At 43.9% G+C, this 11,942-nt stretch overlaps 1 protein-coding gene across 1 annotated transcript; it reads left to right on the top strand.

Moving 5' to 3' along the window:
- The first annotated feature begins 2,459 nt into the window (after positions 1-2,459).
- On the top strand, positions 2,460-7,841 carry GPR78 (G protein-coupled receptor 78). Its single transcript, XM_005148510.1, has 3 exons — positions 2,460-3,127; positions 3,576-3,689; positions 7,604-7,841. Exons 1-3 carry the CDS (start codon positions 2,460-2,462, stop codon positions 7,839-7,841), a joined length of 1,020 nt encoding a protein of 339 aa, XP_005148567.1.
- The last annotated feature ends 4,101 nt before the right edge of the window (positions 7,842-11,942 follow it).

Below are 11,942 nucleotides of genomic sequence, written 5' to 3'. Positions count from 1 at the left end.
TATTTTGATGTGTTCTTTCCCCATTAGCTTTCAGAAACAAAACATTCTTCATTTGAAATGGTTGTACAAGACAAATTATGTGTGTATGTGCCCTCCATCTGCATGCAACCGGAAATAGCTTCTCAAGTAGCTATCATAGTAAGAGAACAGCACATCTAGGTTGTCTCTGCGATGCTATAAAATAGCATCTATCCCACCTGACATCACTACACAGACAGCCTCTAATCCCAGATGGCTAACATAAAAGCTCCGTAACCTTGTGGTACTATTAAATGAAAGGTAAGCCATAGATGGGTTCTGACTAATAGGAACCTTAAGAATTGCTGATGTGAGACAAGGAGTAATTGCAAAACCTCTGCTCCACATAGATACAGCCAGCTTCTCCCATGACAATTCAGTTCTTCCCAACCCTCTGTGCAGTGTCTGGCTCTGCAGTGTTGACTCTCTGATGATATAAATGCAACAACTGAACTCTGAGAGAACTGGTCTTGTCAGGCTATTATAGACTATTTTTTTCTTCAGTGCTTACACAGATATGTATTGGGTTTTTGTTCATCAAGCCAACTGTATCTGCTCCTTTATAACTCTGGAAATGACAGCTTTCTGATCAAAGAAAACCTTAATTTTCTTTTCATCCTGAGGAATAATACAGTACTGGTTCTCTTCCAAATAACACATCTTGTGTCTTGCTGTTTTGCTCTTTCCTTAAGACACAAAACTTACCATAGCAAGCTTTTCAATTAGGGCCTGATCCAAAACTTGTAACTGCTATTGGAAAACACAAACAAAATACAAACACTGCCTTCAGGCTCTTTCAAGTAGTTTTGTGTGCAGTTATTTACACAGTGGTCACACTTGCGTGACAAGACTACATTGTAGGGACAAGACATAGAATACAGCATTTCCTTAGGATATTAATAATCATTTGGGATAGTGGGAAAGCTACCTTTTTTCTCCTTTTTCTTCATGTCAGTTCTGGCGATCAACTGTAAAATGTGATAGTGATTAGACATGGCAGCTTTTTTCTGTACCAGTGTTTTGATGCACTAAAACTTACTCCCTCTCTTTTTTTTCTTTTTCTTTTATTTTTAATCAAAGTCAAAGATTTATGGTGTTTTTTTGGAATTAGCTGTGTAATCCATTTTCCCTACAAATTCTGAGGGAGAATTTCTGGACTCTTTCATTTCTGTCTTTTCAGCCTTTGCCACAATGTGATAACTAAAGGAACCTTGCTTACCATCACACTCTCGTGTTAACAATGTAAATGGAGAATGGTAAGAGAGATACTTTAGTTTTCCACAAAGTATTCCGGCATCACCCTAATGTGGGCATCTGTTCAATCAGCTGGGGCTTTAATAGTGTGAGTTCATGTGGCCAAAGTCTCTAAGCAAGCAAAATCCCTCACTGCTGGCTGCTGGGGAAAGAGTGTTAATACGCAGGGGGTGGGCAACCATAGTTCCTCTAGGTGCTAAGAGACAAAAGGAGGAGAAAGGGCAAGTAATCCCCAGCCGTAGCGGGGACACAGGCGCTGGCTTTTCGCCAGGAGCCAGGAATGCTGGAAGCAGCGGTGCGCTCAGGGTGTGCCTGAGCCCCACGCACGGGTTAAACTAGTAGCAACTCGTTGTCAGCCAGGTCTGATCCTGGTCTGCGCATTAGCGGAAAGTTGGGCTTCCTGTTGCGCTCTCCTGCGGTCCAGGAGTGGATCAGACAGATCCGCGATCCCTGGCTGAGCCTGTGCCTCGCAGCCGCTCGTCTGCGCATGAGCCGCCGCGGGAGGCTCGGAGGCTCGAGTATTTCAGGGGCTGGGCACCGAGGGAAGATGCTCAGTGCCTGAAGGAGGCCGTGCGCCCGGCGGAGGGGCAGCCGCTGTGGGGCATGGAGCGAGGGCTGGCGTGAGGGGCAAGGCGGACCGCGGCCTCAGGCCAGGGCGGCGCGGCCGTCGGAGCAGCGCCCGCTTCAGCACCGAGGACAGCGCGCAGCGAGCACCGCGCCCCGGCTCCCCCCAGCCCCAGCCCGGCCCCGGGCCGCACCACTCCAGCCCCGCTAGCCCCGGTTTCCGGGTGCCCCGTCCCTGCTACGTCCGGCTCCCATTCCTGGGTACCCCGATCTCCCCCTTACCTCCGGATCCGGCAGCCGGGTGCCTCGACGCCGCTCCTCCGGACGCCGCTCATCCGGACCCCCCTCCCCCGCCACCTGGCACCGCTGTCGGGGAACCCCGCTCCCCCACAGGTCCTCTCCGCTCTGCCAGCCCCGCTCACCTCGCCCCTCTCTCTGCAACTTCGGCTCTGCCTCCCGCCCGCTGCTGCCCTCCCTATACCCCGCTGCCCCGGCCCTTGCTCCCCGTCCGCGCCGCCGGCAACATGCGCGGGCGGCCGCGGGCGGTGGCAGGCGAGGCTGCGGTGCCGGTTCGGGTGCCCCCTTCCTCCTGCCCTCGCCCGCTCCCGGCGACCCGCTGAGAGATGGACTTGGCAGGCGTGCTGCTGGCGTTGCTCCTCGTGCTGGTGCTGGTTGTCTCCCTGCTCTCCAACCTCCTGGTGCTGCTATGCTTCGTCTACAGTACGGAGATCCGCAAGCAGGTCGCCGGGGTTTTCCTGGTGAACTTATCCTTTTGCAACTTGCTCCTCACAGTCCTGAACATGCCTTTTACCCTGCTGGGAATCCTGAGGAGCCAGCAACCCCTCGGGGGCTGCGTCTGCAAAGCGGTGGGTTTCCTGGAAACTTTCCTGACTTCCAACACGATGCTGAGTATGGCAGCGCTCAGCATCGACAAATGGATTGCTGTGGTGTTCCCCTTAAGCTACACTAGCAAGATGCGGTATAAGGACGCTGTGATACTGATGGGCTACTCGTGGCTCCACTCCCTCACGTTCCCCTTGGTATCCTTGTTTTACTCATGGGTAGACTACAGCAGCGTTTATGCCTCTTGCACCTTGCACCTGAAAGAAGAGACGGAGAGAAGAAGATTTACAGTGTTCACCATCGTCTTTCACTCCACCAGTTTCATGCTATCACTGGTGATCTTGTGTTTCACCTATTTAAAGGTGCTGAAAGTTGCACGGTTCCACTGCAAGCGGATAGACATTATTACCATGCAGACTCTGGTTTTGCTGGTGGATATCCACCCCAGGTAACGCGTATGTGTTCGTATGCATAGTCCCGGGGCACCCGCTGTAGGTACCCAGAGCGGTGAGGATGCCCTGCCTCCCCCAGCCCGTCCTACCCTCCCCTGCCCCAGCCACAGGGCAGCGCTTCTGCCTCTACTTTCAGACGCTGTTCATAGTGCCAGAAAAAGGTGGGTTGTGCATTTGTAACCTGCTTTATTTAAATGCTAATCCCGCTCCGATGGGTGCTCCCCTTTAACCGGAAACCGCTGCTTTGGTGAGTGCGATAGTCCCCAGCCTCGGCGGGGCTGGGGCTGCCCTCCCTTCTTTACCGGCTCAGGGGCTACACTGCCTTTCGCTCTCCGGAGGCACATGCTCTCGGTCCGGGAGCGAGTCCTTCCCTTCTCCCCTGGGCTCCTCTCTCGCCTCCCCGATTCTTGCCTTAACCCACCAACTGCTCTTTTCCCTTCGCAGTGTGAAGCAGCGCTGTCTTAATGAGCAGAAACGGAGGAGGCAGCGGGCTACCAAGAAAATCAGTATTTTTATAGGGTCGTTTGTGATCTGTTTTGGTCCTTACATAATCACCAGGTTAGTATCGTCTGTTGGGGTGGGGGACTAATATGCCCTCTGATGTGCAGGGTACCTGGGGGAAGGAGGGAGGCTGCAGCTAGTTTTGGGGTACCAGAACCTAGTGGAGACCTGGGGCTGGTTCTGAGTGGCAGAGCACACTGACATACACTCACACAAGCTTACACACACTGACTCCGCCTGCACACCCAGCCTCTAGCTTTCCTTTCCCTATTCCAGCCAGGTCTGGGCACCCCTGCCAAGAGCAAGAGGCTTTTAGGACAAGTACCAGGAATTAATTACATGCCAGTGGGAGATGAAGGTAGTTGAAAAGACTCACCACCCTTTCTTATTAGCACAACCTGAGCAATGGAGAGGAAAGCAGACAGCTTTCCTGATTAGCTCAGGTCTTTTTTGCTCTTTCAAGGCATAAGGCCAAGCTTGCTATTATTGGAAGCTGAGGTGACATAATTTACATTTATCCAGGCTGATAACTTGTCAGATAAACTCTGTGTCTGGAAACATTAATGTCTGTGAATGCATTGCCAGTGATGCAGCATGGCCTTGTGATGAGGTGTAAGAGTTATCTCCCAGGGAAACCAATCATTAGGTTTTTAAAATGTATAGGAAACAACATGCACCTCAACTGGCCAGAGTTACTGGAGTCCACCCTGGTGGTCTGCACCTTTTTAAGTAGTCATGCATTGTTCTTGTTCCATACTTGTATAGTCTTTATAGAGCATATGGCTATTATGTTCATAACATACACCAGTGAGCTGGAAGCTAATGTAACTACACTGAATTGCAGCACCGCAGGATTTAGCCTTTCATCTCTGGACTAAAATGGGCTGCATCTTCTTTCACAAGCGATTTTTTAAACTATTTCCCACTTAACAGTGTGTCCAAGATACCTTCAAACACTTCCTTCTGTTGAGGAAGGTGCACTAGTCAGCAAACCAACCCTCATGAGGGATTCTCAAGGTTGCTACAAAGCTGCCAGGGTCTGCAGCCACCACAGCTTATAGAAGTCAGCCAGCTTTAGTGTGCTGATCCTACACAGCCACATACACACGTGTCATTTATGATTATTGCCTTTGCCCTTTTCTTCCACAGATTTAGGCCTGTGCTCAAAAATGACTACATTTTTTAACCTTTAGGATGACATGTATTTCAGTTCCCATTTATACATTGAAGGGATGCTTGACTGATTGCCTGGATGACTGCTTTTTTTCTTTTTTTTTCTGCAGTTGAAAGGATTATTACAAATATTAACATTACATCACAGAGTAAAAAGGTTAATTGATCACTGTTCAGTACATTCTGAGTCATTTTCTATTCACTTTTGCCATAATCAGGGTATAATTATATTGAGCAAAGTGGATTTTGACATCTTCTTTCCATCTGAACATTACCAAGCTCAGCAAATTCCAGCAGTGCCACATTTTTCAGGGTGAAGATACTTTTCATAGACTTCTAAAATAAAAGAGACTTCCTTCTTCAGACTTTGCATTTGGCAAATGTGAGATGGTGTATTTTCTATGTGTGACAAACTGGTTCCTTATGTGTCACTAGAGAGAAGGCTGAGGGTTGGTTTGCGTAAATGTGTGTGTCAACGCGCAGCTTCTATCTCAGCAACAAAGACCAAGTTGGTCAGTGACAGCAAAATGGGCAAGGGTCTGGGGAGGACATCCTAAAAGGCTCTTTGCCCCAGTGGCAAGAGAGTGTCCAGGCAGCAGCAGATAAAAGGTGGTGGTGTAGGTGAGGCTGGAGGACTTGCTGCCATGCCCGTTTCTCCTCCCTTCCCCACTTCTGGTTTCCAGGGGGTTGGCGCTGAAGCAATCTCAATGGAGGCAATGTAAAAGATACACCTCCCTGTTTTCTTGCTCTTTGGCCTCACAACTCAAGTTGCTTTTTGTGCTCAGTATTTGCTCCTCATTTCAGAAACGTGAATGAGATTAGGATCATTAGCAATATATTCATCTGTTCACTAAAAGCTGACAGATGAATTTCATCTTTTTTGTAACAGCACTGAAAACAAGAATATGATACTAAGATGCATTCAGATGGATATTTCTCAGGATGACTTGATTTGGCCGGGCCCCTTATCTTATTAAAATCTGTGTAATTTTTCTTCTCTTGGCTTCAGTGCAATTATGTTTCGGCCCATAATACATTAAAGGGAACACATAGTAATACATCTATTTCCATGGCTGAAAGATATCTTACTCTTCTTGTTTATTGTCGTTATAAAAACATCAATTGTGTAACTATCAAATGTGTATTTCTTGTACTGGGACAATATGCAGGATGGGATAAACCTAAGCAACCAACTGTCACTTATTATACAATTATTTATTTCTCACATTTTGTGTCTTCCTGTTATCTCTGTTTTTAATTGACTGGATTTTTTTTCAAGCAGCTTTAAACAAAAGTCGTCAGGTTTTAAATGCACTTGCCATAAGAATTATTTCACTTTTACACATAAAAATGAGAATTTTTTCTGTCACAGTTCAACCCCTTGTTGCAGTGTTCAGATCTAGAGGTAGTAAGTCAGTTTTTCCATGCAGAAGGATTGGAGCAGCTTCAAAAGTCAACACTCTGCACATTGGAAGCTCTGCACTTTGGAAAGAGGCCAGAAGGTTCTTCAAGCCTTGAGAAAGCTTCTGATCTAACATCTTCAAGCAGTGATGGTTTTAGGCTACAGAAAAGGGCTATTTTATCTCATGGTACTTTTTTTCACTTCTTGAATGAATATAACAAAACAATATATTCTTGCTCCTGCAAAAGGTTTCACTGTACATCACCAAAGGCGTACAGATAATAAAAACTTCTCACCCTGTTCTTTCCACCCTCTTGGAGAGTTTGCCTGCTGCAGATAAGCTGTGTGCCAGATGTTTGCTGAAACAATCTGAAGGTTTTCTCTCACTTCTGTGTAAAAATTGTATAACATAGTTGCAGTTTCTTCCCCCTTTATTAATACACCCATCTCAACCGAGGTGCTGAGGCCACTAAATCAACCATGAAGCACAGACTAGGAGACACAGGTCTGGAGACATCTGGCTGTTCATATAATGATGATCAAACTGTTGTCTCCCTGTTTTCTTTGGCCAAACTAGCGGTCAGCCAAGTGCACTCAGAAACTTTCACAGGTAAGTAGATGCAGTCATGCTCCTATGCATACTGTGGGATTGTAGGTGCCAAGAAATCTCTCTGAGATACTGCCGTGTTCTCCCTAATACAGTGGTCCACCAGGAGTCCTCTTTGCATGCATGATAATTCACAGCAGTGGTGTAATTCACTGTTCTGTACCTGAGGGGGTGGATTCTATGACCTAGATCAGGTTCCTGGTGTCATTTGAGATGCTGCATAATATTCAAAACCTCTATGTAGGTTGGCAGGTATGACACAGGACCTAGAGGAGACCCGCAACTTCCAGGAGCAGCATCCTGATGCCAAGGGTGTTATACTCAGATGTCTCAAGTGTCAATAGACAGCTATACTTAGGCAACTGAGTTGAGTGAGCCTGGATACCACAAGTCATATTTGTCTATCTCAGGCTTGCCATAGGAAAGTCACTTAATTAATTAAGTCACTGAAATTTTCACCATTTGTCAGCACAACTCTCGAAATTCAGAAAGTGAGAAATAAACTGCAACACTTTCTTATCTCTGATGCATAGAAGCATTAACATTGAAAACACGCTTTTCTTTCTCTTTCCATAGAGGGAATGATCCTTGTCTCCAGGTGGCCTTGCTAGGAAAATTGCCTTTGACTTTATTGAATACAAAGAATAAGTACAGGGCCCTTCTTCTTCAGGGACTGTGTACTGTAAGAAAATAAGTGCTAACTTAATGTTTCATGAGGCATTAGTTGAGCACTATTCCCAGTGTGAATATAACACTCAAGTGTTTCCATCTCTCTTTAATGTTTAACAGGTTGATAGAGCTCCTTCCTTTTGTTACCATAAATTACTACTGGGGAATTATAAGCAAGTGCCTCACCTACAGTAAGGCTGCATCAGATCCATTTGTTTACTCACTTTTACGTCAACAGTACAAAAAAGTTCTGATCAACATCGTCAATAGGATACTTAAGAGGGACCTGTATCCGTCCTCGGGGTACAACAGCTCTCTCGACACCGAAAACGATTACTGCTTGCACAGAACAAACTAGTGACATGAAAAACATTCCCCCTCAAGTGAGACAGGTGTTTGCTGCTGCTGCAAAGCTGCCTTTCCTCTCTCAAGCCAACAGTGGTGACAGTGTCTCCAGGGTATGAAAGCTGCATTAATGCATTGCATTTAATTGTGGACTTTCACAAAAGGCTCTGCCCTGGTCTGCAGCTAAGTACAATATCTGGCAAAGTTATGTCCCTGTGTGAATGGAGTAGGTTTGAGGGGTTTAAAGAGAGCCTTTAGAGAAGCTTAGAGAGCTTTTAATGCTTCATGTCTGAAGATTTGGTATGTCTTGGAGCACTCCACATCAGACGTGACATTCCAGTGTCTTCTGGGACCACAGGAATCCCCAGGGTGGAAGGAGAGGTTCAGAGTCCGACTTGTTGTGCGCGTAACTCAGCAGCCCAGGATCTGCTCTGTTAGCTTTGAACATTACAAATAAGTCTTTTAATTGATTGATTTATTGTATTGGTGCCTCAAGTGAGTCAGCACTTTGAATCTGAGATTGTTGTTACTATTATTTATTACTAAGCATCATGATTGTAACATAGCCTTTAGGAAGTGGTACATATATTTGATATGCTGGTATTCTATCAAGCGTAACCAAAGTCCACATATCTGAGTTACTAATATTTAGCACTTCAGTGGTATGTGATTACAATAACAGCAACAGTAACAAAGATGTATAAGGAATTTAGTTAAATAGCACTGTAGTTCCATCACTGAGCTAGTAGTCCTATTCAAACAAGCTTTTATTCAGAAAAAAAAAAAAAACAGCTAGACAGTAGAAATGCCAGATACCACTGTGTTTAAGATATATTACTTCAGAAGCTATGTGTTTTCAAAGAACAGGCTAAAATATGTTAATTCTTTTTAAGGGATAAATAATATGTAAAATATTTCATGCATTGGCTATATTTGGTGGATTGTAATAATATTGTACAATCTTTTCTTTTGTAATGATCAATTAATCTGGTGATTTTAACTGATACCAAGAGATGTCTGAGAAATATTATAACAGACCTCCTGCCAAATGCTCAGAAACACAAAGCTGCTTTATTATTACATGTATTTTTCTCTTTTATTTCTTTTGAAATCTAAACAGGCTTTGGAAAAATGTGAGAATTATTTTTAACTATATTCCTTTGATTATATGACATGAACCAAAATATTCTATGGCTTTCAGTAAACTACTATTTTCTAATTGATTACATAAGGGTAAAATTAAAGAAATTCTAAAGTATATTTTAAGGGGAAAAAAAAGAAGATAGTAAAGAACACTTATTTTTTCTGTAACAATGGACTTGACCTTTTGAAGCGTTGAGAAGGCTATTCCTGGTCAAACTAAGCATATAAGTATGTGATTAGGCACAAATCTAATTTCATTTGAATTTAACAGCTCTATTCCCATGCTAAAAATTAAGTACACAATTAACTGTGTTGTAAAATCAGTGTTGAGCAGTCCACACATCAAGAGGGTTTTCCTCACCACCCACAATGAGGAAGGAGAGCATCTTATTGCAAGCCCAGTGAAGTCAAGGAAAGGTGATGCTGCGTGACAAGTACTTTGTTCTCTTACCTCCTGCTTTTAATCTCTGAGGCCCTTCTGGAGCTTTTTTCCCCTCTTGCAAGTACCTTAGGCCTCTGTGTTTTGCATCTATAGTTCTGCCTGTGTTTAAATTGAATGTACTATAATGGTTTTGTCTTCTTAGTAACAGTATTTGTACTCTCTCCAATTTTGTGTAAATACAGTATTTCAGAAAAAAAAAAAAAAGTTGTCTATGGAATCTTTCCAGTTTTACTGTCTTCCTGTCTGCCTCCACATGCCTCCTGCTACAAAACCCCAGTGCTTCAGTTTTCATTTCAGTTGCAACACAAGAACCACATACGTCTGTGTGGGGTGGATGCTAAATTTTCAGTCATTTTTTAGTCATTTTTGTGCCAAAAGGTTTTGATAGACTAGAGCATTTATCTGTGAATGAGTTTAATGATACCTACAATTGTTAGCTTTGGTTGCCTAAACAAATGGTGCTCACTGTACAAAAAGAATATGTTACACATAGTTAAGTGTATTAAATTGTCACCTCCAACATATACAAATGAAATAAAGCTTTACTTTGATTTATTTCTATTCTAGAATCAATAAAATAGTAAAGAAAAAAAATCATTTTATAGCTATTAAACTATAAGCTACATTTTAAAGGTATAAAACATAATATGAAAGCATAGAACATAGTTAAACTGCTACATCTGCTATTAATTAACAAATCTTATTCATGCCAGTTAAAATGGTTTTCATGCAAATACTTTACAATACTGCTCAACCTCACAAAGCATTGAACATTTCTGGAGGTGCTCAGGTCTAGATGGGAACAAAGAACCAAAAGAAAATAAAATATTCTAAGCCTATGCTGTGTGTAGCAGAACATCCTTTAGATTTGATTTCATAGAGAATTAGGAAGCTAAGATCTGCAGTATGCTGCAGACCAGAATCTAAGGAAGGGCAAGGAGAGCTGTAGTCCTATCTGTATCCATTTGCAATGAAGTTTAACTGCCCTGCTTAGCCTACCAAAAGACATCGTCCTCTGCTCAATATGCACAGCCAGTTCTGCAGGTAAATTTTTCTTTCTCCCATTTTCTCACTCCCCACCAGAGAAGGGTTTGCTCCACTTTTCTAACCAAGCGGGAAGCATTTAGTGAGAAGTTTCAGTTTCATTCTCCCAGGTTCCTGATGTAGACAAAACTTGTTAGCTTGCTGCTTCATTCACCATGCTCTGGGTTATTCGGGGATAGGAGGAGGTAGGGGGAAACCACACTTTGCCCCCATTTTCGGGGATGCTGCAAAAAGGATCAAATGATTTAGTGCTATACTGGAAGTGAGAACATACATCTTACATGATGGGAGCATCCACCAGAGGTGGCAAGGTTGTGGATTCCCTCTTATTGACATTTTAGATAAAACAAATATTGGATACTGTCGTGGTTTAAACCCAACAGTCCAGTAACTAAGATATAACACAAATCACTACTGCTACCACAGAAAATAATAATTATAAGAGAAATAACAAGGGAAGAGAATACGATACCACCCACTGAAACAAGCCCAACCCAGAAGAGACCGAACCCTTCTGGGTAACCCCAGTTACCTCCCCGGGCATGACATGCTGTGGTATGGAATACCTCCTTGGCTAGCTTGGATCAAGTGTCCTGTCTCTGCTTCCTCCCGGCCTCCCTTCCTCCCTGGCAGAACATGAGACTCACAAAGTCCTTGGTCAGAGTAAACATTACTTAGCAACAACTAAAAACATCGGTGTTATCAGCACTGTTCCCAGGCTGAAAGTCAAAAACACAGCACTGCACCAGCTACTAAGAAGGAGAAAAATTGACTGCTACTGCTAAACACAGGACAGATACAAAATCCTGTCTGTAGAGTTTGGTTTAGTCAGCAGATTTCCAACAAGGCTAAAGTGTGATATCCAAAACAGCATCTTGCCATTGACACAGACTCTTGACTTTATCTGGTTTTCCTTCCCAATGGCCTGGAATGGCTTCTGATGGGAGATAAGAGACTGGCAAATACCTGGCAGGTGAGTTGTGGAGTTGGAAATGCCATGGGGATCAGCAGGACTACCCGATACCACCACTTCTCTAGGAATAGGAGCTGTCACCCACCTGTGACAGCTTAGGTAAAATGATTGTGAGATGTGTGTGAGAGAAGCACCATTTCTTCTTCCCTTCTTCAAACTTGTATTTTGGCAATAGAGATTGGAGTTGAGAACTGCACTATATCTGGGAGACATCCTCCTCCTAACTGCAGTAAGATTATAAACTCTGCAACACAACAAACCTTTAATTAGTCTATGCAAATGAGGAGGTATTCAACTCTTTTTCTTTAACACACCTCTACCAAAGTGTTTCCAAACCTGATGACTTGGATACTGTCTGGTGAGATCCAGGTTGGAGTTCTGAATCTGCTTTTTCAGAGGCAAGAAGTGAATCTGTGTGCCCTATTTCCTAGGTGAGTGCTCTGATGATTGTTTTTATCACAAAGAGTAGCACCTCTTCAAAGGAAATAAATCCCTTTTTTTTTCCTAGCACC

Source organism: Melopsittacus undulatus, chromosome 7, assembly GCF_012275295.1.
Source record: "Melopsittacus undulatus isolate bMelUnd1 chromosome 7, bMelUnd1.mat.Z, whole genome shotgun sequence".
NCBI classification, from domain to species: Eukaryota; Metazoa; Chordata; class Aves; order Psittaciformes; family Psittaculidae; genus Melopsittacus; species Melopsittacus undulatus.
This window is presented reverse-complemented; position numbering and strand designations above follow the sequence as displayed.